Source organism: Ammospiza caudacuta, chromosome 11 (assembly GCF_027887145.1).
Source record: "Ammospiza caudacuta isolate bAmmCau1 chromosome 11, bAmmCau1.pri, whole genome shotgun sequence".
In the NCBI taxonomy this organism is placed as follows: domain Eukaryota; kingdom Metazoa; phylum Chordata; class Aves; order Passeriformes; family Passerellidae; genus Ammospiza; species Ammospiza caudacuta.
Window position 1 is genome coordinate 3,191,784 of NC_080603.1, and position 26,344 is coordinate 3,218,127.

Sequence of the window (26,344 nt, forward strand, 5' to 3'; positions counted from 1 at the left end):
AAAAGCCATGAAGTGTGCCCAGTAAGGCCCTGAGCCCATGTCTCAGCAGGAGTGCCTTACTGAGCTGCAGCCCCTTGGAGGGGCTGTTTAATCCTGCTTTCAGGATTAAACCCTCTTTTCCCTAATTTTCAGCTCACACAGACTTTCAGCCTCTGCCTCTTCCCTTAGCAGAGGGTCCCTGAGCCCTGGGACGCTGCACCCCCTGGAAGGAGCAGCCCACAAAGCTCTGCACAGCCCACAAAGCTCTGCACAACTCCCACATTCCCTATGTTTTCCATAGGACTTGCAGAGGCTTTCATGGAAGCGGGATTTTTTTTCAAAAAATAGATGTGAAAACTGGATAGCACTTCCAGAACCGTGCCAGGCAGCCTCATTTTCTTCACTGTGTGCCACACAAGCACTTTCTTCAAGCTGCTGTGCCCACGGCCATTGGTTTTATGCATCTAACCACGGCTGAGGGAAGAACCAGAAAAACCAGCGAGCTGTGCTGCCAGGAGCTTTAACAGAATTACGCAGCAAGCCATTGGGGCTCGCTGCGACACTGAAACGTGCAGTTAAACCACTGCGCTGACCCATTCACTTTCCATGCCGGCACCTTTGCGTCCCCCAGCCCAGCCCCGCTCCATCCCCGCTCCGTGAGGGGCCGGGACGGGCCGCGCTGGCCCCGCCCGCCATGGCGCCGGGCCGCGCCCTCACGTGCCCGGGCTTTCCGCGCACGTGACGGCCGGGCGGAAGTGACGTCAGCGCGGTCGGTGCGCAGTTGTGCGGTGCGGCCGGCGCGGAGCGGCCGCCCCCTCCCGTCCCGTCCCGTCCCGTGCCGTGCCGTGCCCGCGGGGCCGCGCACGCTCCCACGCACGCACGCACGCAGGCGCGGGCACCCGCACGCACGGCCGAGCCAGCGCCCGCCGCGCCGCCCGCACGCAGCGCCGCCGCTCACGGTGAGTGCGGGCCCGGGAACGGGGGGGACGCGGGCGGCCGCGCCGGGCCCGCCCCGCTGCGCCAGCTCGGGACAGCCGCGGCCCGCCCGGCCGAGGGGAGCCGCCTCCGGCCGGAACAGGTACCTGCGCAGGGCCCGCGGCCTCCCCGGCACGGCGGGGCCGGGCGCTGGCGGCGGCGCGGCATCGTCCGGGTGCGAACTCGGTGCGGGCGGAGCGCGGCGTCATGAGGGCTCCGGCCCGGGGCCGCGGCTGCGTGAGGGAGCCGTGCGGGGGCCGTGTGTGCCCGGCTTGCGAGCCGCAGGCACCGATCCCCGCTCGGCCCTCGGCGGAAAGGGAGGCGGTACTGGCGGGGCTTGCCGTGCTGTGCTGCAGCGTTTGGGGCCGCAGGAACAGCGGGCCGATGGTGAAATCGGTGTTGTGAGAAAGGTAAAAGGGCTCGGTGAGGGCAGCCAGCCAGCTCTCGGGGCAGATCGGGTGTTTCTGCACGGCTGTGGAAATCAGGAGGAAGAGAACACATGTGCTGCAGAGCAGTGCGCAGTGTGTCTCACGGTGTTTGCATTATCGGGGGGGTTTACATTCATTTCAGTGAAACTTGATTTGTTCTTGAATCGCCGTGTGCGTGTTCCCTCCTGCGAGCAGACTTTCTGTCCGCTCTGATGATTTTGCTGCAAGATGTGTAATTGTCAGTGTCATAAAAGTTCCAGGCTGGTGGAATTCAGCCTTTCCTGCGCGTTTGGGGCGGTAATTACACATTTAACTCTGAGGTTGGAACGGAGGAGGGCTCGGGAGGCTTTGGAAGTTCTGTGTCCGTTGTGGTTTGTGACAGCTTCGTGTTATTTCAGAAAGTAATAGGGAATAAATTGAAAATTAATGTAATGAAAAAATGCTTTCTAGGATTTTAGGAAGAAGCAGAGCTCTGGGCTTAAATACAAGTTGTAAATACAATTCCTTCATGCAGTGAAGCTGTACTCTTCCAATTTGATTTTTTTTCTGTTTCTCATAGTTGATAAACTTCCCTAAATTTGGCTTCTATGATTCTTACAGTGAGGACTTGGTGATTTGAGGACCTGTTTGAGATGAGAATGCCCACAAATTCAAAGTTATACAGGAGATACAGGGATTGGAGCTGGCGGCTTCTATCCCCTTGTGCCATAGCAACAATAGAAATTGTGGACTTTGAGAAATATTGTGCAGTTTGTTTAACGTTTCCATAAGTTAGAAGGGGTTTTTTGAAGAAAGGAAGGTTTTGATAATGTTCTGTGACGTTTTGGAGACTAGAGCAATGCCACAACGTACAAATGAAGTTGGATCACAAGCAGGATCTTTGTGTTATGTTTTCTGTGTGGGTTTTGTTTGTGTGAGTGACATGGAACTGTAGAGTCTTTCACATCTGGTCATGTTGTCTCCATCCTTACTGCCACTGAGCACTAGTGTTGGTGTTAATGCAGGTGTATTTAAATAGGGAAAAGCCCTAACAAACCCTGGGTAGATCAGGCTTGCAGGTGAGAGCTGTATTCACTAGAAAGGATTAAAAAGCCTAAACTGCTCCATTCCTGGTTTAGCCTTAGGAGAAAAGAAGGCATGCACACCGAACACAGAGTGCTTGGGGCTGTCCAGTTCTTCCTCTGTGCCAGCAGCTTGTAACTCAAGCAGGGGAGGAAGGCTTGCATGGGAATGAGAGTTCCAGCTTTGTGTTTTACTTTGTGTGAGAGCTTTGAGCAGAGTTGTTAGCTGTCCTTCTCTAGGCTGTGGTTCTGCATCCTCAGTCCGTGCTGTCCCTGTCCAGCCCTGCTCCCTTCGGTCTTGGCCATCTGGGGGTGTGTCTCAGTTCTCTCAAGCCGATAGACAGAAACCAGCAATCCTTTATCCAGAATCCTGGCGGGCAGCTTATCTGTTATCTGGTGAGGGTCCCGGTGCAGGGACTGCCTGGCAGCTCTGTGGGCACTGACTGCAGCTGCCTGAACCCCTGGGCTGCCCCAAACCTCTGCTCTGCCCTGGACAGGCTTCTCCTCCTTCCTGGGGCAATCCAGGGACTGCTTCTGAGGGCTTTGGGGGAATGGAAGGAATTAAATACTACCTGCCTGTACCAGAGCAGCATGGGGTGCCTTGTCTTGGTCTTTATAGCATGAGCCCCCCTTTTCTAACTAATTCTGAGAAAAGTACCTGCTTTTTGGCCTTGGATTTGCCTCTTTGGTGGCTGAAGGTTTAACAGAACACAGTGTAACTGAGACTTTAATTGTCAGTTGCTTGAAGAGCTGAAGTGTCATGAACTATTTTCTTTGTTACTTAGCAGTGGAAATGACTTCTTTTACATTACCAGGCACTTATGTCTTTCACTTGTATTATGCTTTGACTGGAAGTCAAACGGGTAAAATGTAGAGTGTTATTAAGATGGTAAGTAACTTAGCAAGTGCAAATTGGGTCATTTGTACAATTTCATGGCAAATGGCTTTCTGAAAGCGTTCCAGAATGGATCCATGTTAAACCCTGCAGTGGCTTGGTGTGTGTGTGTGTCTGCCTAAGATCCTAGAAGGAAAGCATTACTGGGCCACAGTAGTGTGCTTTAGCCAAGGTGTTTGGAGATTCCTCCCCAACTCTTGTGGTGGAATTGTCTTCATAAGAGCATTAAATGGCATTTGGTAGGTCTTACTCTGGTAGTGTGAAAATGAGGAGTAACAAAATACATCTTTTACAAAGGGATGTGCAGTTTGTCTCATAGTGTTTGCATTGATCTGTGGGTTCTTACATTCACCTCTGTGAGAGGATTTTTCAAAGCAGAGTTTCCTAGAAGCACGCTTGTCCTGGGTGTAGCAGGAAAGGCTGTGTGCAAGACAGATCCAACTGGGAGTGCTGGAGCTTCAGCACTAGCAGGGGCTGCCCTTTGTGCTCAGCTTCCCAAAACCTGGCTGTGAGAGGAGGGGGGTTGTCCTGGTAGCTGCACCAAGATGAGATCTCACAGGCCTGCTGAGAGCTGGCTTTGAGTGCCTGGCTGTAGCCAGAGTGAAAGGTGAAGGTTTGCACTCCCAGCATCCTTGGGCACTCCTTAATCAGAGCACCTTTAATAAGTATGATTGCCTTCATTTCAGCTGAGAGAGTAATGCATATACAGTTAGCTCTGTGCAATTTATATACAGATGATGCACTGTAGACACTGATTTGCATATTCATTAGCATGAGAATGCTTTGGAGGGAATGCCAACAAAGCAGTTGAAAGACACGAATTCTTTGGGCTCCCTTTATACCGATCCTCCCTAGTGTTTGATGTGGACTTGGAGCATTCCAGGGAAGTGGACTGCAAGGTTCCACATCCCAGTGTAGCAGAAGCCCTTCCAAGTCAAATTATGGTGAGAGTGGGATGATTGCAACCACTGGGTAATACTACATAATTATACTTACACGTGTTGGGTCCTTCAGAAAAGACCCGAAGATAATTATTTTTAATTAGAAGTGGTCTGACATTCTGTCTGCATTACAGACTGTGAGCACTTTGTGTAGGCTGGTGGCTCTGACTTGTGTGTCAGTGGTGAAAGTACATCCCTGTCCCACCAAAGCTGGATTAATTTGTGTGTGTGGAGTTGGAGGCATGGATTCATTGGCAGTGGAAGTGAACAGCTTGAGGCTACCAGTGTTATAGGGGGTTCCCCCCCTTACTTAGGTGGAGTTCCTGTCTGTCAGTCTGTACTTCCTTTGAGATCAGGTCTGTGTTGTGACATTTTCTATCCATTTCCTCCTCCTCTTCATTTTTGTGTGGCTCCTCCTTAAGCCATCTCCCACAGAGTATGTCCATGTGTTGCTCTGCAGTGCTTGTCTACTGATATTTCTAATACTTGGGATTTTTTTTTGTGTATTTAGCCTAAATACTCACAGGAGGCCCTTGCTGGTTTTCCACCCGACAGTTCTTTTTGTTCACTGCCATTCAGAATGGTGAGAAGGTTCCAGAGTATTTTCTCCTAATTGCTGTGGGGACTGCAAGGAGGAGCAGCACATTTGTGGAATATGAGGGTGTGGGAGAGCACTGTGTTGAGTGGAAAGGTTTATCCATCTCCTTAAGGCTTTAACCCCATAACTGGGAAATGCTGAAACCAAAGTGAAGCTTGAGCCCCTAAGGATTTTGTAAATTTACAGACAAAATCAACATTGAAAGAGGAGCAGAAATGCACATGAGAAGAAAGTACAGGGAGATATAAAGGGAACAGACTGCAAGTTTTCAAGTGAGAGTTGTGCTTGAGGGAGAAGGATACACTGAAGAAAGTAGGGGAGAAAAGAGCAGCCTTGCTAAAAGAAAATGCTGGTCCAGCAAAATACACCTGTTGATTATGGCCCAGAGTTAATGCTGCTAAAACTCCACAGGGCTTCAGTGAAATAGAGCACTTTAAACACTATATATAGCACTACAAGCGCTTTTTAAATTCTTGAAGTATAGCTTGCTGTAGAACATTTTCAAAGAGATTTGTTTCAAATGGCTCTAGGTGTGGGTCAGGTGATTAAAACCTGCTGCCCTGGGGAGCTTTTTTCATCCTGAGTGATGTAAATGGCAGCTTGTTTGCTTGTAGCTCAGTGGATTCTGTTTTCTTGATGTGCAATCACATGAATCCGAATGAAAAAGGCGATTCTGTGTAAGTTAGTATTGTTGGAAAGTGAGAGGAGGAAGCCCATGAAACTGATGAATCTTCTAATTATCTTATATTGACTTGGAGTGTTTTGTGAAACCTGGTTATGAACTTTCTGACAGCACTTACTGATTCCTAATTTTGCACAAATGGCAGTTTTATATCTGTTGTGTACCAGGTGCTGCCAATTCTCTTGGCACAGAGCTGGTTTTAGTGCTCCTTTAAAAAGCAAACTATTTATGCTTTATAGAGTCACTTACCCTGGGTTTATCAGTGCAGCTATACTGATAAACTCCACTTGGATTCCTGCCATAACATATCCTGTAACCAAGGTAGTGCATGTGTAATTAAACTTCCTTGTTTCATAAATTTTATTTACAAAATTTCCTTCAACTGTGTTTAACTGCTTAACACCCAGTTGGTTTAAGTAAGATGTAGAAGAAGTTGTTCAAGTGTCAGCCATCAGCAGTTAATAAGAAAGTTTGGTTTCATAGAGTGCCTTTCTGTCTTGGGTGCTTGCAGGAAGAGTCACTGAATGTCTGAGCTGGAAGGGACACTCAGGGACAATCAGGCCAGCTCCTGGCCCAAGAATTCCAGCATGTCCTGAGAGCATTGTCCAGACATTCCTTGAGCTGTGTGAGGCCTGTGCCGTGAGCACTGCCCTGGGGAGCCTGTTCAGTGCCCAGCACCCTGTGGGGGAAGAGCCTTTTTCAAATACCCAGTGTAAACCTCCCCTGTGAAGATCTGTGTATGGAAACCTATAGATGTGTGTATATGAAATCCTCCCCTGGGAGATCTGTGTGTATCTACCTATATATGCAGACAATCAGATGATTGAAGATCCTGAGCTTTAATATGAAGAATTTTTTTCTAAAATACTGGAGTAGTGGTTGTGAACAGTATTCCTGTATGAGGCACTTAGAAGCACCTTCAATGCAATTTTATTTTCCGTGGTGTTTGCATACAGAGTTCTTTTTCAAAGGGGATTTGGTTTTATTCCTGTGGGTGATGCTGGCTGTAGGAGCCTGGGTTTTGTGTGAGTGCATCATTCAGAAATGACTGGACAGGACTGTGGGCTTGTCATAGGCTCTGAGGAGCTTGGCAGGAAGTAAACAAAGAGCTGTGGGCTGCTTCTGAATGCACAGAGCCTTTGGCCACTTGCTGCTGTAGCACTTGGATGGATGTTTGATAGTAAAGGACTGGAATCCAGGCTCCAAGTGCCAGTAAGAGCAGACCATGAGTGTTTGCATCCCTTGGCTAGAGGCTTCAGGAGAGAACTGGGAAGAAAGTGAGGGTGGTGGATGGCAGAGAGATGCTGAGTGACTGATAAATGGTAGAGAGGATCTGAGTGATTGGTAAATGGTGGAGAGGAGCTGAGTGACTGACACATGGCAGGGAGGTGCTGAGTGACTGACACATGGCAGGAGGAGAGGAGCCCAGCACAGGAGAGCCCCTGCAGTGGGTTTGGAGCTGCACACCACGGGGGAGCTCTGGGCTATGGAAATATTTTGAAAGCGTGCTCCACAACAGGGAATGTTTCATTCCCGAGACATTCTCTGGCTGACTGAGGGTTAGGATGCTTTGAAACTTCTTCCTGCAGTGATTCTTTCCTGCCTGTAGCTACAGTTTTAATGTTGAGAAAGTGGTGGAATTGCTGCTTTTTCATTTGTTACATTTTCTTCCAATGCGTTTCCTTGTTTCTAGTTTCATGTTAAGCGTTGCAATTTCAAGCTTTCCCTACACTTAAGTAAATACTGGTTTTGTTTTTCTTTGTTTCCTGATTCAGTTACTGAAATCATGAATCCTGTGTATAGCCCTGGATCTTCTGGGGTTCCCTATGCAAATGCCAAAGGAATTGGTTATCCAGGTAAGCAGCTCCGTTTTCTGATGAGCTTTGGTTACGCTGTTCTTTGCTCGTGGTCAAGAAGGAGCAGTCACTTGTGAATGCCTTCATGGACATCTGTTTTGGGATTGGGATGAGGTTGCTTTTAAATTTAAAAAGTGACATTCCAAGAGTCATGTTATTTCTTCTGTTATATTTCTAACTTCAGTATCTCTTCCAATGCAGCTTATTTTAGGAGTTCTAATAATTACGCCCTGCAAGAAGAGGAGGCAATCTATTCCTGCTGCCAGTTGACTGGCACTGTTAACCTTTTTATCCTCTAATTCTTGTTCATGCTGTCTGTTCTCTCACTGCCCAAAGCATGGCATCAAAGGTGGCACCAAGAAAATGGCCAAAAATGTTTTTGAAATGGAAATACATTGAATTTCCTGTTTTATCTGCTTCTCATTGACTTAGTTTTTCATTAGGTTCCCCCCCACCCCCCATCTAATGTATATGCAAGGATGCTTCATTTCTGATATCTCTATAGTCTAAAAGTTGGATGAGGCAAGATTAGATTGGGACATAACTTTCCAGGAAGGCTGAAGAGAAGCCTGAGTGCCTCTGGGAGACATTTCAAGCAGCATGTCTTGATGCTGTCCTTTTTTTCTGTTATCTTTGACAGAAGGGAGTTTCCATCCTGGGAGAGGCTGCAGGGTCTTTTCTGCTCAGCTTTGCATTTCATAAGAAGTCAAACTTCTTTAGCTTTTACAGGGAGGCAGTTTTATGATTTAGTTGGTGTCTGTGTGGGGAGGCAGAAATTATTCTGTGCTGCTACTGTTTATATTCTTAGTAGCTGTACTATATTTTCCCGCTGGTATTTACCATTCTTAAATCTGTTTTGCACCTTGGGTAATGCACTAAAATTCGTTTTCCTGTTCTACTTTTCTCTGTTCCTCCTTCTAAACAGTGGTGCATGAATGAATTCTGCTTATTGGCTTGATTGTCTCAAAAACATTTTAATTTTTTTTTTTTTTTTTTTTTTTGCTTTTCATGATCCTCTAACTAGTGTACCTTCCTTGATTTCTACAGTATTTCTAAGGGAAACACCAAATGTGTTTAAATGCTTTTAGATCTGTTGAGTGACTGGAATGGTGCAGTAATAAATTATAAAGCTGACACTGTGTAACCATAAGTCCTGCAGGATGGTTTTACTCTCTGAGTTATAAAGGCTGTGGTAATCTTTTAATAAGGCAAGCAGCAGAGGCTTACTAATTAATATAATGTATGGGACAGTAATTTCTGTATTTATAATGGATTGCTTTTCCAGCCTTTCCTTTGCTTTAGATAAAGATTATTATGGATTATTTGAATATAACTTCATATCTTTAGCTCTGTTCATTTTCTAAACTCAGATTTATATTAGCCAGCTTGGGATTTGTACTTATAAGTATCTACATATTGCATTGAAGCTTTTGTCTATACTAAACTAAGTTGTATCTTTATTTAGGACAAAATACTATTGTAAATTCATAAATAGCAGTTTAAACAACATTACAATCTCTAATCTTTTATTCTACTATTATATGTACTAGACTATATTTTTAATTATGTAAGTACTTTGCTTGCCATTCTGCATAACTAAAATATCTGGAATTGAAATAGAATTGTTGCAGAAGTGCCTTAAATGTCATGCTACAGGGTGGTTACTTAGAATTCTCCCTTGCAGCAGTTGCTTGGTCAGTTCATGCAGTGTTGACCCCTAAATTCAGCTTAGTCAGTGATGTGTTACTCCATTAGATAGTTTGCTGAGTGCCTGGTCCAGCCTTTAAGATTGTGGGATTAATACAAAGCACATTCTCTAAAATGAAAAGTAGAATTGCATTTTAGGATTTTTTTAAATGTTGCATGACTAACTCCCTGTTCTTTGCTTCTCCTAAACTGAAAGCTGCAGATTCTCCACTCCAAATCATTGCATTTACATGGGGTGCATGGTGATAGAAAGTGAGGAACACAGCAGTAGGTGGAATGCATTACTGAAAGGCAATGTGTTTCTAAAGCTGTTGCATATTTAATAACTGTTTATATTATACTACACCGATTTTAGGCTGTTGGGTAGTTTTACAGCAGCAAGAAATCAATATTCAAATGCTCTATATGGATGGAAGTTCCTTGTAGAAGCTAAAGCTGCTGCTTGTTGCAGTTACATTTTCCATAAATGACCTGTTCCTTGTGTAGCTCAGTGCTCCTCAAGGCAGCTAAAGCTAGGAACAAAGAAAGAAAGGACTGCAAATGTTTCCCACACACACTGTTGCAGATGTGTAGTGTGTTTGAGTATCGTTAAGTTGTACTAAAGCTTTGCACCAGGATCTTGGGAGTTTGAAAACTGAAGAGCTATTTACACTCTGAAAAGTTGTTATGACTTGGAGATGTTATTTTTAACTTTGATTTTTAAGCCTAAGGCTTTTCTTAGTCTTCTCCATGCTGACCACCTCATAGTAGTGCCAAGTGTGTCACTTGATATGTTTACAGAGTGCTTTACAAAACTGGGCTAGCATATATACTCCTGAGCTGAGTAATTCTTATTGTTGGGAGTAATTGCTGAGGACTCTGGGATTCACAGTGAAATAAAAACCCTTCAAATCTCAACAGCAGTTTGAAACTCAGCTCTGAGTCTGACAGTGGGTATGCAAATACTAATTGCCTTTTATCTGAAGGAGCTGAAATCTTTATAAGTAGAGAGCAGAATGTGGTAGGAACTCCATCTTTCTGAATACAGACATTACTTGGCTTTACAGATTTGAATAATGTAAATAGGTTCTTGGGAAAACTAATAGCTATGATTAATTCAGAAATTCCACTTAATCTGAACAAGCTTTGTGTCTTTCAGGTAACAAGCTTTTGCTAATGCTGTGTTGTGCCTTGCACTGGAGTATATCAGTGTTCTCTGGTGCAGAAGTGTGTCACTGTCATTTTGGCAATACCTCTGTGAATCCCAGTTACTGCTGTCACAGTGTGTGTCTGAAACTGGGGAGCTTCCTTATACCTTCTAGGTGTAGTAGCAAATGTGTGTCAAATTCAGCAAGCAATTTGGGCTGCTACTGCTTTGTACTTTCTACTTGAGATACCTCTGATCTGGAGAGCCAGAGTTACTCTCACTTCTAGGAATTTATTTCTGTGAAAAAGTCCATTCAGATAAATACTGTATGTGATGCCTTTTTGGGGGCTACCTAAAAACAGAAGGCAGACTGTTAAGGGAATAAAAACTTACATTTATTGAAGGGCCTTAAGGTACCCAGGGTATTGAGGGCAGACAAAGCTCCCCAGGGGCTACACCCAAAATGGACCATGGGTTTTGCACACTTTGGTAAGTTTGGGCCATTTGCATATTGGGGATCAATCTCCCAATTCCAGCTTCAGGCAATGAAGTCATGTACCCCAAGTTTGCTCCCCCCAACTCACTTTTGTTTCCATCTCTCAGGCCTGAGGCAGTGAGGTGTCCTTGAGTGCCAGGCCTGGAGAGGAATTGTTGTGCCTGCCCAAAATGGGAAAGCAGCAGCTAATACTCTATATGGAGCTTAAAGTTGGAAAGTAAAGAATTGCAGGATTACAAATACATGAAAAATACAAAAGCGAAAATCTTAAGGTATTATTTGTGTGTCACACCAGGGGGAGGAGTGCAGGACAGCTACACAAAACTTGGTTTTGCAACTTAAGAGTTAGTTGGCCAACAGAGATGGCTGGAAGAGGGGTGTAAGAGAGAATGGACTTGTGAAACTATAGCTGCACTCTTCACTTAGCATTCATCTTCAGGGGGCTTGGCAGAGGAGGATTGCAATGTTTTATTTGAGGAGGTGTGATTGAAGGCTGTTTGCTTGCCTCAGTTAAAGCACGTGCAGTGAGAGCTTGGAGAGTACAGTGAGCTGGAAGGTAACTGTGCTGTGTTCTCTCTCCCAGCTGGCTTCCCCATGGGCTATGCAGCGGCTGCTCCTGCCTATTCCCCCAACATGTATCCTGGAGCAAATCCCACCTTCCAAACAGGTATGTGAACTGGGGGCTCAGCAGGGACCTGGCCTTTGCAAGGGGTTAGAGGCAAGAAGGAGGAAAAGCTGTAGGGGCTCACAACAACACTTGTACTGTGGGATAAGTTTTATATTGCCTTGACCATGACTCATGAGGAATCATCTGATAAATTAAAGATATTATAATCTCAAGTCATACTGCATGCACCTTTCAAGAAGGGAACAGCTGAGGTTTTAGCTGTTTTTTCTGTATTTCCAGATAATCCTTGAGGTTTGCATTGCATTTCTCTTCACTGCTTCCTTCATGGCTCTGCTTGCTTTGGATCCTTCTGGTCATTCCCAGATATCTGGGGGTTTTTTTCTGTCTGTTATCCTCAAAACTTTTCTATTTCGCCCCTTTCTTAAATTGTATCTTTCCAAGTTCAGCTTGCTGGCTTCTCCCTGCCCTTAGGATTGTCTTGCACAAGCTGATGGTTGCTGGGTGAGGCTGATCCACCATTGTGGATGCAGGACAAGGACTCAGGTTACTGCACTGTCATGGGTGTCATTTAAGGAAGGGAATGGGATGAGCCTGGGAAAGGGGGAGTGGGAAAACAGACAAGAACAAGGCACTCACCAAAGTTTTTTTTGTGTAGTTCTGCTTTCACTAGTAAAACATGATTTTAATGTGCTAATCCTCGAAGCAAAATAGGAACTGGTAGTGTTTAATTTCCACTTAAAGCAGGAACATGCTGAGACGACAGTGTTCTCCCTATGGTTATTTTGTATAGGAAGGAATTCCTTACATTGCTTTGGTAATGCAGAGCTGGGCATCCTCAGAACTCCTCCACTTCCATGTATCATGCCAGTCCTCCAGAGCTACATGTGGCACATAACCAAATTTGTCCCTGAATGCCCTTGTGTAATTTCTGGCAGTAGGAAAGGATACTGCTTGAAATTGGGAATCTTATGCTGTGGGAGCTTGCTTGGTATTGAAGTTTAGTTTGTAATGGATGGACTTCATTAACTACCAGGAGACTCTTGAGGGTGTGGCAGCAATTACTGAGACAAAACACTCATGTAAAATGTTTGCCTGCAGAACCTGTTAAAAGCGTGTAGTTCCCTTGGAAATGTGTGGGATTCTGTTGGTACAACCTCTGTCACTGTGCAGTTTGCTGCTTAGAGGCAGAGTGAGTGCAGGCTCACACTTTGTCTTTTCTTTGGCCTTGAACTTAAAGTAAGGAGGCAGATTAATGTTAGAGATTGCAGAAGCTAAAAGAAATCAGTCCCATGGCTGGGTATTATCAGTCCCATGGCTGGGTATTGCCACTGTGCCAGTCTCATATCTGGGATGCCAGCTTGCAGCTGCACTGGATTGCTCCAGACCTCACCCTGAGAGCCAAGTTCAAGGGAGAGCAGTTCCCATCAGGGGGGATCCCCTAGCTCAGGTGGCAGAGCCCCATGTGGGCTTTGATTATTGGCTCTATTTCTGTCAGGCCTCTCAGTTTCCCTGCCGTCTGTGCTGCCCTGCGTGTCCTGCAGCTAAGCTGAGCAGGAGCTGTAGGCTTTGATCCTGGGAGCAGGTAGCTGAAGGTAGTACAGTCTTAGTACAGGCTGCAGTTTGCACATCCTCCTGCAGGAAGCTGCATGGAATCAATTTAACAAATCATGAGAATTCTGGCAAAGATTCTGGACCTGTTAGACTTAGTCATGTTGTAATATTAGTTTGCATTGATTAATCTTGGAATATATCTCATGCTATATACCAAAGTCAAAGAAAGAACCTTTTCACTTCTAAGAAAAATAAATAAAGATGCATAAAAATCATATTCTGTCCTTGAATGTCATTAATTTTTTAAAAACTAGTACTGTGAGTCTTTATTGCTGTTGAATAGGGAGTACACTTTTATTTCAGAACTAAGAATAGCTTTCATTTTTGTCTGCTCTTCAAGCTGTGAACAAAAGTTCAAAATGTACAGACCTCTAATTCAGGCAGATAACAACTTAGAGTACTTTGTCCTAACAGCTGGAATGTTTTTATATCTGTTTTAACCTTTCTGATGTAACAGCTTGTTTGTAGAATCAAAGCTTTTGTAAATTCATACTACACAGCAGTATTTGAATGTGCTGTGCCACTGCTGTTACAAAAGGGTGCTTTTTACAGGTAACTGTCTTAAATTACTGTGGTTTTGACTTCTCCTGTCATTTACTGTTAAGGTCTTTGTTCCATATTATGGAGAAGAAAAAATGAATGCAATGACAGAATACCTCTTGTGCAGATTTACCACTTTGCAAGAATGAAAGAGAAATTGCCTGTGCAGCTGCATCAGTGGGTTTTTAGAATGAAAGTGGGCTTCACTGAGGACATGGTTGCAGTGATTCTTCATGTTCAGCATTTTGTAGCTGGGGTTTTCACCACAAGTAGCTCTCCATACTAATAGAAGTCACTTCCTCAGCATGCTGGATCTATGAAATACTTAGAATCTCAGAGTAAGTGCTGTGGTACAGCTTTTTTAAAGGTAAATATTCTATTAAAAAAAAACAGTCAACCTATTTCTTTGTTAGCTAAGCAACTTTTAGTTTGAAGGGTGTCATGAAATTGCAAAGAAGCCCAGACTTCTTTAAGAAGAATGAAGGTCATGTGTCATCATGCTGTTTGCACAGACTGATTTTTGACAGCACAAATGCCACAAATTCTCTGCTGTACAACTTCAGATCTGTTCTCTGTATTGAAGTCAGCCCATTCCAGGCAGTTTTTAAAATCAACCTGATCTCTACTCTGATACTCTTATTTTTTCTATAATTACCAAGTGTCTGTTCTTTCTTGCACTGCCCTGGTACTAATTTATTCAATTCCAAGTAACTATAAATTGTACCTGTGGATGTTGTGTCTCCCAGTGTGACAGACCTGCAGGAAATCCAAGATCACAGCAGCACAGGCAGAGCCTTGATGCTTTCTCCAGACCAGGTCATGCCTGCTGTGTGCCACCCTGAATGTTAAAGCTGTTGGGTGCTGCTGCTGAGGTGTTTATATTCCCACTGTGGCCATGGAATAATCCTGGGAGTGTAGCATGCAGAAACATTATGTATATTATAGAAAATATATATATAAACATTATATATAGATAGATAAATATCAGTATATCACAGTCTCCTCCATGCCTTTTCAAGTGCTTTTTCTGACCCTGACACCTTGTCTGATGAGGGCTGGAGAAATTAAGGAAAAGCTGTCTTTGGGCAATATGAACCAGCAGTTCCAGTTATCCCTCTAAAAATTTCACAGTTCCAAACATTTACAAAGGCAGGCTGATTCTGGGGGCCCTGTAATAGGAATGGCAACCACATTCTGATGGCATCTGAAGTCTTACTGTGGTATAAATTCTTAAGTGATGTTTAAGGACATGCCTACATCTATAATACTGTAAAAGAAGATTTAAGGATCTTAGTGCCTTCCAGGTTGAATTTGCAGCTGCACTGAACTTTGCAGTGTTTGCGTTTTAAAGGTACAGCATTTCATGTTTATTTCAGCCAGTTCAGAAAATGCCAGAAAACAAATAGAAGTAAAGGTAAGTTGAAGTCGAGGTTGCAGATTTTGTCTCTGTTCTCTGAAAATCCATCATGAGGTTTTTAGATGATTCTGGCTTTTGAAATTCTTACTCTTGTGCTGTATCATCCCCTACAGCAGGTTAGTTGACTGCTGCTGTGTTTTGCCAGTGTGATTTGGGGTGTGTGGAGAATTGACTGCCACATGTGCCAAGTTCCCCTATGTAGAGGTGCTGCCTAATATGCCACATCCTGGTATTTAATGTGTTAACATGAAAATGTGCTTTTTGCTCTGTATCCATAGGTGCAAGTACACAGTTACCTTTTCATGCCAAATACTATTTCCAGACTGTTTCTAGTATTAGGCAAGTGATAGACCTTGTGCTTGGATATTGGGACTAAATGAAGTGTGCTGTTACATTTTAGTTAAATGGTTTGCTCTGTCTCACCCCTCCAAAATGTACAGTTTATTCCAGGCCTGTGATCCTTCCCTGCAGTATCATGGGTCTGTAATTCCATTGGCCCAAGGCCTATTCTGCACCCACTTTGAATCTCCTTGTTAGGCTGTGGGGGGAGACCACAGATTCTCTCTTGGCCCTTTTATCCCCAGGCTCTCCCTCTCTCCCCCTCCTTCCCCTTCATTCTCAGAAGCCATGCTGCTTCTGGGGGTGGGACCCCCAATAAACCCTCAGCTAATCAGCACCCTCAGAAGCTGTGTGGAGTCTCCTGGCCTGCCTGCTGCTGCCAGTGAGCACACAGCTTAGGGCCTCCCCAGGGATCCCTCAAACCAACAGCTACAATGAAGTACTCCCATGTGACAGAACCCAAGAAATTCCTCTGACTGCCCTGGAGGACTTGAGACCCTGTCAGGGGGCTCAGGGACCTTGGCACAAAGCTCAAGATCCCTGTGCCTTTCATCTTGACCCATGGAAAAAATTACCAACCTTTTATGAGGATTTACAAGCCACGAAAGTTTAAGTAGAATGATAGTGAATTTATCACAGGGTGAAAAATAGATATTTAGAGGTTTTTTAGAATGGGGGTTCAGGAGGCAACATGGAGGAATCTGGGGATGTTCAGTCTTTCACCACCTTCTTCTTGGCATCCATCTTCTGCTGTGATGTTGGCACTTTTAGATTGGTTTAGAGTAGAAGCTCGCTGTCTAACATAGGTGACAGGTATTGGGAAGTTATGGTAAATAATGTAGTTTTTAGTATAAAGAGACAACACCACCTCTGAGGTGGGCACTGTGTCTCTGTCTGACCTGCCAGACAGATCTCAGTGGGTCAGAGAAAAATTGTTCTAGATAAGAAACAATAAACAACTTTGAGAATGAGAACAAGGAATCCTGACTCCTCCTTCAACTGCCAGGCTGGGAAAAGAAGCCTGTACATATCTCAGAGTCACTCTGAGCAGCAGAGACTCCGAGAGCCATGAAGCTTATGGAGTTGGGGAGTATGAAAATGATTGCAGCGTGCTCAGAGTGTGACTGCAGGTTTCCTGTGTTGCAGGTTACACGCCAGGCACCCCGTACAAGGTGTCCTGTTCACCCACCAGTGGGGCAGTGCCGCCCTACTCATCCTCACCCAACCCCTACCAGACTGCTGTGTACCCAGTCCGAAGTGCCTACCCCCAGCAGAACCCATATGCACAGGTATGTGGGCAGAGCACACAGGGCCTCTGGGGCACCTCTGTGTCCCTGTCACCTCTGGGGAACTCTGAACTTTTCATCTCTTTCATTTCTTTGTGCATTGGGAGAATGTTTAGCTGCCTGCTGGAAGAATTCTTAGCGCAATGATTTAGTGTGTCTGCATTTTTACATCCTCTCTTGCCTGACAGTTACTCAGCACTTACTGTAATGTGTTCATTCTTTGAAATGACACTAAATTCAGCAGTTAATCAGAACCTGCTGGATCCTATAACTACCAGTATCCTGGTTTTTTGTTTGTAATAATTGTCATAATTTTTTTTATGAAGTTTCTGTTGTAATTTCACAGATTTGCCAAGTCTCATGCTAGGGAAACTGTTGAAAGCTATTACAAAGGGTAGAATTAAGACACTTCAGTAAATATGATATTTTAGGGAAAAGTTGGCCTTCTTTTGTAGTGGGAACTCACCTGGCATGTAAAGAGTAGCTGAAGAGGATTAATAAGCATGTAACAAGTTTTATTCAGTCTGCTTAGTGTACTTGGATTTGCCAAAAACATTGGATTCTTTTACTAAAAGCAACTGAACAAAAAGTTGTGATATAATGAAAAGTTCTGTTATGGATTAATATATGACAGGGATTAAAAGGAAGGGAATGAATGATGCATGAGTCCTTATGGTTGAACTACTAAGGTCCCTACTTCATTTGTTATCCTAAATGCCTTAAAGAGGGATAAAATGCTAAATTGCAAGTGAAACAATTTTAATAGCTACAATAAATGTTTCAGCTTCTGCTCTGTAAATTCGTTGCATTTAGAGTAATACTTTTATTTTATGATACATTTGTGACAGAAGCTATCATTTATGTACAGATACACTGTAATTACTTCATTACTGTTTTTTCTCCAACAGCAAGGCACTTACTACACACAGCCTTTGTATGCAGCACCACCCCACGTAATCCACCACACCACAGTCGTGCAGCCCAATGGAATGCCAGCAACCATGTACCCTGCTCCGATCCCGCCGCCCCGAGGGAACGGGGTCACCATGGGCATGGTGGCTGGGACCACCATGGCAATGTCAGCAGGTGGGTGCCCTCACTCCGAGGGCTTCTCCTCAGTGCAGCTCTCCTTTGAGCCTGGGGGAGCACAGCTACATGGCAAAATGGGATGCCACAGGTGCACTTGACAAAATCATACAAATGTCGGTACAGAAGGAATTGTGCAGGTCGTGTGTCTTCACAGAATCACAGAATGACCAGCTGGGGGGAGACCTTCAACATCATCGAGTCCAACCCAGCCCCAGCAGCTCAACTAAACCCTGGCACCCAGTGCCACATCCAGGCTGTGTTAAACACACCCAGGGATGGGGACTGCACCACCTCCCTGGGCAGAACATTCCAGAACTTCTTCACTCTTTCAGTGAAAATCTTTTTCCCAATATCCAACCTGTATTTCCCTTGGTGCAGCTTGAGGCTGTGACCTCTGATTCTGTCAGTACTGCTGCAGACAGAGCCCAGCCCCAGGTGAGCACAGGCACCTTTCAAGAGCTGTGCAGAGTGATGGGGGCAGCCCTGAGTCTCCTTTTCTGCAGGCTGAGCACCCCCAGCTCTCTCAGGGCTTCCTCGCAGGGTTTGTGCTCCCAGCCCCTCTCCAGCCTCGTTGTCTCCTCTGGATGTGCTCAGTGTGCCAAGGTCCTTCCCAACCTGACAGGCCAGAGCTGAACAGAGCACTCAGGGTGTGCCCTCACCAGTGCACTTCTGAGTGAGTCCAGCTGAGTCAGATTTGTTCTTGTTCAGCAGTACCTACCACCTCTAAGGATGGAGGTGCCACATCCTCTTTCCAGAGTTAGTATTGTGAGACAGCAGTTTTCTTCATGTCTGTATGGAATATCACTTACTCTTGCACCCTTTGTTTCTCCTTATACCAGTGTCAAGAGTGTGACTTTGTTTTCCTACTGCATTTGAAATCAGTTGAAATCAGCAGCCTCTTAGAGCTGAGGAAAATACCATGTTCTGGGCTCACCCCTAAGATCACAGACCTTCCTTGTCTTGAGATACAACACTTTGTGTGTTTGTACTACCTGCAGGTCCTCTGTGTCATGGGAAATGGTTGGAGATGTCACCTTCCCGTTGCCAGAGTCTTTTGGTTGTAGTGTTTTGGAGAGAATGGTGTTTAATCAATAGTTCAGTGTCATCTCTGAGTGTTTGCTGAGGGAGTGTCATGCTTTGTTACTCCCTGGGTAACTCACAAAGAAAACTCCACATTCACTCAAGGGATGCTAATTTAAAAATCTAATAAACAGGAGCCATAAGTTCGTTTTGAGATTCTGGTTTGTATCCTGTCAAAGTTATAATTTCATTTGAGAAACTTCAAAACTAGAAGAGTTAGGTGTCACTAACATTAGTGGGGAAGAAGCGTATCTGTAATAATGCAAACAAGAACTAATTTATTCTGATTTATCAGTCAAGTTATCTCTACCATCAAATATTCTTAATGGCATGTTAAGCCTGCTGTGGGAAGAGTTGCTTATGTTGCAGGGTTTCTGCTAGAGCTATTTTTGAGTATTGAATATCTTTGTATGCATGAGCCTAAACATCCACTGGGCCACAATGGCCCCCTGGCATAAAGGTTTGAAGAAGACTGGGCCTGGAATGCAAAACAATTCTGGTAATTTTGAAGATGAGTAAGTTGTAATTGTCTTTAAAATTACTTCCATTTTTCTCCCCTCTTTTTTTTTTTTCCTCTCCAGTAGAATTTTTGCTTACTGTAAAACTGTTCTCTTCATTCCAGGTACTTTGTTGACAACTCATTCCCCAACTCCAGTAGCCCCTCATCCAGTCACTATGCCCACGTATCGGGCTCCAGGAACACCAACCTATAGTTATGTGCCCCCACAGTGGTGATCATCCTGGCAGTCAGTGTAAGTTGCATTGAAAGCACTTAATCTTTCTTACAAACAACAGCATTTCAGGTTCTCTGGGGGACATTTTGCAATGGGGGGTGCTTCTGCAGAATTCTAATTGAGCAGGAATACTCAAAAATCCTGCTGGGGTTTCTTGAGTGGTCTGTGTCTTCACAAGTCGTGAATAATTTTCATGATGTGTGATTGTCAAATGTGAAAGAATGAGCCTTAAGTTGACCTTATTAAAATACATGTGGAATTTAATATATTCAGTAATTTGGAATCATTGGTAATTGTTCAATTCAGCAGTACTGTGATTCCTAAATTGAATGTATTTGACTCTCTAGTCAAATTATCTGTGATTAGCTAAATATGTAGGCAAGGTGTTTTGCCTTGCTCAGAGGGTGAATATTTGTCAGAAGCTGTTGAAACCGTGAGATGATTAGAGATAACCTTGAGATGATTTCATATATTCACTGTGTTTCACGTAAGTATCAGTTTATACTTCTTGCAGTCAGCATGGAAAAAGCTTTTTTAGTGTGAACCAAAATTTAGATAGTGGGTTTCAAGAAAAAGAGTTTAATTTTGAAATCTGCTATGAAGGGGGATGGATTTTGGAGGTGTAATCTGTGTCAAACCGAGACAAGGACTAATGTTTTTGTGATAGCCACTTCATTTCTAGTTTGTTTGGTTATTCTTAGCATAAGTTGAAAACAGCTTCATTTGAATTAGTGACTTGTCAGACCAACTGAACTTGAAATTTTCACTTTTAGTCCATTTAGTTTATGACAAAAGTGAACTTTGTTTTAACTTTTTCTGGATTTCTGTTTCAGCAGTTAGAAGTGCAGAGTTCTGAGATTGCAGGTGACCATTCCCTTTGAGTTAGTAATGTAGCAGCCATTCCTCATTTCGCTGTGGTGGTACTCAGCTGTCTGCAGATCTGAAATGCATATCATTCATGAAGTATTTCAGCCAAGAATCTCACACCACCCAAGTATAAGAAGTGAATATTATGCTGCTAATAAACTCATGACTGCTGGTAATTAAATTTAGCATAAAATACCCTAATATTCCATGTTCTACCTTAAAATCAATGGTGGTGCTGGCAGAAAGCTGGACTGGACATGACCAGAGCGAGTCCATGTTGTGTGTTCTGACCTCAAAATGTGACAGGATAACTGCTAGGCAACATTATTTAAACTTGGCATTTGTTGGTGTATGTGGTGCATGCAATGTTATTGTGTTCTGCCACACTCAAATGGAATTTCACCTAATTGAGAATATTTCCCACTCTTTTCCCCCTCTTAATGTAGGTTTAAAGATGGGAGATATGCAATCAAGAAATTGAGGTTTAAAAGTTGGTGCTGAAGCCCTCATGCCTCCAACCAGGACTTTCCTTCTGAATGCTTTCAACACTTGGCTAAACACTACTAATTCCTGATCACTGAAGATTTTCCAGTGCTGCATATCTTACATCTTGGAACTCCAGCAGTTAGTCTTAAAGCAAATCCTGTTTTGTGGACTGTCTTGCAATTTTTTAGCTAATTATAATGATAAAAAGGGAGTATAAATTTATTCTGATCCATATCTAGTTGAATGCATGTTAAAACACAAAAACAAAGCTTGCTCAATCTACCTGCAGTGACTGATGCAAAAACCATCATATGCAAATCCAAAGGAACCGAGAAGTATTTTACAACTTGTATCACTAATGCACTGTTGTAATGTATGCAGGGTCTGACAAGGTAGAATCATGGAAGTGAGTTTCTTTCTAGAATGCCATAACATACATTAGATGAGTGCTTCAGCCTGTTTCAGGTTGATGGAGTTGCCAGTTTCAAAGGGGCATATTTTTGTTTAAGTGATGTGTTCTTTTCAAATTCAGCTAATAAATTGGAGTGACTGGAAAACGAGTCAGACAAGCTGTAGACATCCCGCACACCATTAGTTTACTTCATACCTTTTCATTTTCATTGTATGGAATCAGTGTTATACAGATGCTCTTAAGGATCAGAATTAAATGACAGAGGTAATGCTGTGTGTGCCAGTAAATAAGGCAAACTTCCTTGAGGCAAAACTGGCTCTTAGGAATAGTAGGAGGTGGTATCACCTGCAGAATGAATAGTATGTCCTGGGGAGATTTCTATCCAGTGCTATCTTTCAGATAATGCAAGATGTGTCAAAGTGAGACTGCCGCACAGACTGATAGAAAAACTCTTCCTTTTAGTTCTCAGTTGAGCAAATTCGTGCTGTTTTTCCTAAAGAATGTTGTAGTCAGTTGAAAACATATGTGCAGTTGATCCAGCTTGCTTTCCAGAAACTTAAGAGGTGCAAGGGCTTTCTGCAACAGAGTTCAGCTGCATGTTATTCTGAGGAAAGCTTGTGTGCCTGATGAGTATGTTAAAGGGGAACAAATCATTTTAACACAATTTCCTTATTATCTACTTGCAGTATGGACTATGGATACTGTGTAGTAGGGCTGCCAGAATATAGAGGGTTTAAATAGCAGTTTTGTTTTGTTTTTTTTTCATGACAATATTTGTAATTGAAGTAGGAGCCATTTGTTGGTTACAGCCTTTTGATGTGTTTTCTTAGTATTTTCTTTTTTTTTACTTCCTAAATTGCACTTGGAAGCACGTAAAATAAGACTCGACTGCAGATTAGCATTTCATTGCAATGAGTCATTTGTGATATTCTTTCTTGCAACTTCAATTTTTAAAGTACCTCAAAGCAAATGCTGTGGGGATAAAGGGCTAGCCTTGGAACCCATTTGTATACCAAAATTGTTATGGGAGAGATTTTAAATTTTTAAATTTGAATATTGCACATTAAAACCGAGGTTCTTCTTAAACCTGCTTGATTTACAATTCCAGAAAGATGCAATTTTTTTTATACATTCTGCCTGCAATAAATTATGCAGTAAATGGATATAAAATGTTGTTCCCTTTTAAGCATTTACACAGAGGTATATCAGGCTGTCTTGTTCTCGTAGGTTAACTTCCATTCAGAATTAAATTTTTTGAAGTTGTGTATCTTAGTTATGCTTTGTTTTGGGGTGTTCTGCTCCTGTACAGGTTTGGCAGCTGATTTGGGGTAGCATCAGTGCTGATTTAGTGCTGCCATCCCAGTACTCTGCCCTGGTGAGAGGCTTGTGTACCTTCATACCCCATTGGTGGTTAGAGCCTTCAGTAACTTTATTTTTTACAGTAAGCACTCTCTGTATTTTGTACCCTTTTTTTTTTTTTTAAATAAAGTTTAGGTTTATTTTGCATGAATCACTGTCAGTGGATGGCCCCCTTATTTCTAATGCCTTGAACATAACTATGTTGTTGGAATAAGTACTTTCAACCTTACTCATGAGCACTTACTGCAGCTTAGGGATTTCCATATGTTTTTATATGGAGCAGAAAATGATCCAAGACAAACTTAGTTGAATGTGTACTGCTTTGTTCAGTGTGTGTAACAATTCCATGTGTGTGTTAGATTTGCAGCTGTGATCAGTCAGGTGTGGCAGAGCACAGTGAGCACCAACCAGGGCGCTCGTCCCGAGCAGGAGCTGAGGGCTGGAGCAGAGCTTTGCTGGGGAGCAGCTGTGAGGGCCAGGCTGGAAGTTTTGCTGTCTCCTGTCTCATCACCATGAACTAAAGTCATAGGAGAGAACTTCCGTGAATGCTGCAATAGAGAATAGTCAAGGAATGAATATAACTTCCTATAGATTTGCTCTAACTTCAGATTCCTCAGTGTCAGCTTGGAACTGGGCTCTGTGTAGTATTCCATAACACTTAGGCAGTCTCACTTACTTGAGCACTTTTTTTTCTGAGTTGTATTATGGGATTCATCCAGGAGGGAGAGAGTGTACCTTTTCCAAAGGTACTGCACCTTCCAGTCCTGAGCGATTCTGATCCTACTGGGAGGCTGGAGCTTGTCTCCAGGAGTTCTTCTGAAAAGTAACCAAAAGCACAGTGCAGGGGGATGGGGGAATATGTGTATATATAACTATCTCAATGGTATTTTGTTCCAAATAGTAGAAAGCATGGATATAAAACTGCAGTGGGGGAAACTGTACATCATTAAATAGGCGTTTACACAGCGAGGGTCTTACGAAACATTCTCTCCTGCTTTTTATATAACATTCCCTATTTAGAATTCCTTTATAAATGAAAACGCAGTATGTGTTTGCACTAAAGCTCCTCAGCAAATTAAAAGAGCTGGTGCAGTAGAGACATTTCAGATCAAGCTTCTCTTTAAAAAAGAAAACTTTTATGGCAGCTTTATATAATTAAAAAAAAAAGTACTACTATAAACCTGGAAATGAAAATAACTGTTGCAGCAATAACTAAGAGAAGTCCAAGAATTTTTTTTAATTCAAATTTCAAGTGTTGCGTCTAGATAAAGTATTTTTTAAAAACCAAGGTATTCCCTATGTCAGTAACAGCTGATGAAAATGTCTTTTAAATGTAGCAGCAGCGAAAGAAAAATGGCTAAAAATTGGCACCAAAACCACATAACCCTATCAGTGTGGTGGTGGTTTACTAAACACCAGGAAGGAAAAGAGACAACCTACTGCTAGATGTTGCTTATGCTTGTTGTAACCCTCTCCTGTTTGGAGTTTCTAGGAGACATGCAGGATTGCTGCTCAAGAAAGCTTCATTTTGAGTGTACTATGCAAGTTAAATGCTTAGATGCAGCTGTAGGTGAAAAAGTCCTTTATTTCCATTGGAGTTCTTCCTTGTATCGCTCCATCCACTGATAAAGCTAACCAAACAACAAGCAAACCACCACCCATCGGTACCAGGGTGTCTGGCTGGTGTCAGGAGAGCTGATGGTTCAGAGCTGTGCCCCAGGGCACTCAGCATGGGCTGCTCTCCTGCAGGGTCCTGCCTTCACTGCTCCTTGGCCAGCAGGGCGAGAGCATGGACTTGGAACCACTCCCCAGTGCTTCAGCACAGAGCTGCACACTGCTCATGAGGGTTTGCTCAAATGGGTAAGCACATCAGCCTGACACCACCACCTAACTCTAGGCTCAAACCAGGGGTGGGACCTGTGTTACCACACTCCTGTGTGTGTGAGACCTCCCATCTTAGGAAGGTGAGCAATAGTGATGCTGCAGCTGGAGGTGTGGCACAGAGCCTGTGGCTGTGCCTGCTCCATGGCTGCCCGGGCTGTGTTTGTGCAGTGCTCCTCAGGACACAGCCCCAGCCTGTGTCAGTCCAGCTTCCTCAGCCCTGGGAGGCAGAGGCAGCCTCTGGGAGGGCTGTAAAAGACGTGGCCGTTTCAGCTCACTCACCCTGTTCTCATTAACAAGTGTCAGCTTCCAATCCTGTGTTTGTCAGCTCGAGGCTTCCTGCAGAGCCCCTCACACAGGAGGTGAGATGCCACAGCTCCTGGCAGGGGCACTGCAGCAGGGTGGGCAGTTTGAGCAGGGCTGGCCCAGAGCTGAGCTGGTTCCCCTCTGCTGGGAGGGCTCTGGGCACTCTGCAGCCTCTGCCCAGCAAGGTGTGCTGTGGGCACCAGGGAGGGAAGAGGAACAGTGGGGACAAGAAACCTTTTCTTGTGCAGGTTGCATAGAACCCTGAAACACCTGAATTTCACTCGTAGTGAGGGTCCATTTGTGACTTCTACATCTGGACAATTTATGGGCCCTGAAGTTTCAACATCAAGAAAATGAACATGACTTTTCTAAACTCATTGTGACTTTTGGGCACTTAGCAGGCAAACTGGGAAAGCTTTTTTAGCTGGCTGCTGTACAGACTTGTTTTAAGTAGAAGGGATTTGTTAGTGGGTTTTTTTAATTGTAATGCTATTATTGGCTGCCCTCCTGTCCTAAGATCTAAAAAAGTGAGTGCATGCAATGGAAGTACAAGAGGCCCCAGTAATAGTTCTCCATGTTTGTTATGAAATAGACACAGGTTTCCTTTTTATGACTTTTTTTAAAACTGTCTTAGGAACAGTTGTATTGGTACTTTTTTTTTAAGTTTAGGTCAGTGTTGTCTTCCAGAATAAGTTTTAAGGCATCACTCACTCCTGCATTGAACTATTGCATCAACACAAAGAGTGGAGATTCCATTCTGAGCCAGTTCAATTGTGAAAATTCATACTTTTTTATTTTTTATGCAATTCAATGAGTAGATGAGCTCAAGTTTAAATTCTTAAAAGCACGTTTATTGTAACAAGAATTGTTATGTATTAATACTTCAGTTTTCAATAAAGATTGACTTGTGTTGCTTATTGTGGTTTCTTTCCTACTGTCTTTGGTGACATCCTTCCAGAAAACATTCTGTGCTGGAGAACAGTATGGTGCATTTAAACTCTTCGAGCTGATGGAATCTGGTGATTGATAGAAGCAAAGCAAAATGTTGAAATGGGATGAGTGCCTTTGCTCAGTAAGGTTTTCTGATTCCTAACAGAACACAATGGCAAAGCTCCCCAGTGGGGAATAAAGCTGCCCTAAGTTGTCCTGTCTGAGAGTGTGGTAAAGATGTTCAACCCTGCCTTGTTCCCTTTTGAGACATTTCTGGGGTTTGAGAGGTTTTATTTTATAGCTTAAAACAAAGGAAATGGAACAGATGTAAAATTTGACAATACTTGAGCATTTGCTTCATACCAAAGCCGTGCTGTTTGATTGGAGAGGTGACAGCCCTGAGCAGAAAGCTGTTAGAAATCAGTGTCTTGAGTGTTCCCCAGAAGGAAAGGAGCTGAGTAGGTGTGAAGTGTGGGTAATTATCCTATTTCTTTAGTGTGTGGGTGGTTGTAAAGCTCTGGGGGAACAACTAAGCTGCTTGAACTAACTGGCTATTTTCATTTATTGTAGGTCTCCAAAAATAACAATAACTTATCTGATAACCTTCTGGAAAAAAGCAACGCATGTGGAAGAGG

At 43.5% G+C, this 26,344-nt stretch overlaps 1 protein-coding gene across 3 annotated transcripts; it reads left to right on the plus strand.

Annotated features, from left to right (window-relative positions):
• The first annotated feature begins 799 nt into the window (after positions 1-799).
• FAM168B (family with sequence similarity 168 member B) lies at positions 800-25,696 on the plus strand. 3 transcript variants are annotated; one of them, XM_058811894.1, is made up of 7 exons: positions 800-938; positions 7,335-7,415; positions 11,328-11,411; positions 16,426-16,568; positions 17,474-17,651; positions 19,357-19,486; positions 20,782-25,696. In XM_058811894.1, the coding sequence occupies exons 2-6, from the start codon at positions 7,346-7,348 to the stop codon at positions 19,467-19,469; spliced, it is 588 nt and encodes a 195-aa protein (XP_058667877.1). In that variant the 5' UTR covers positions 800-938; positions 7,335-7,345; the 3' UTR covers positions 19,470-19,486; positions 20,782-25,696. The 3 variants fall into 3 exon arrangements, with proteins under 3 accessions (XP_058667877.1, XP_058667879.1, XP_058667878.1); XM_058811896.1 differs by lacking the exon at positions 800-938 and adding an exon at positions 961-1,057; XM_058811895.1 differs by lacking the exon at positions 800-938 and adding an exon at positions 1,271-1,364.
• The last annotated feature ends 648 nt before the right edge of the window (positions 25,697-26,344 follow it).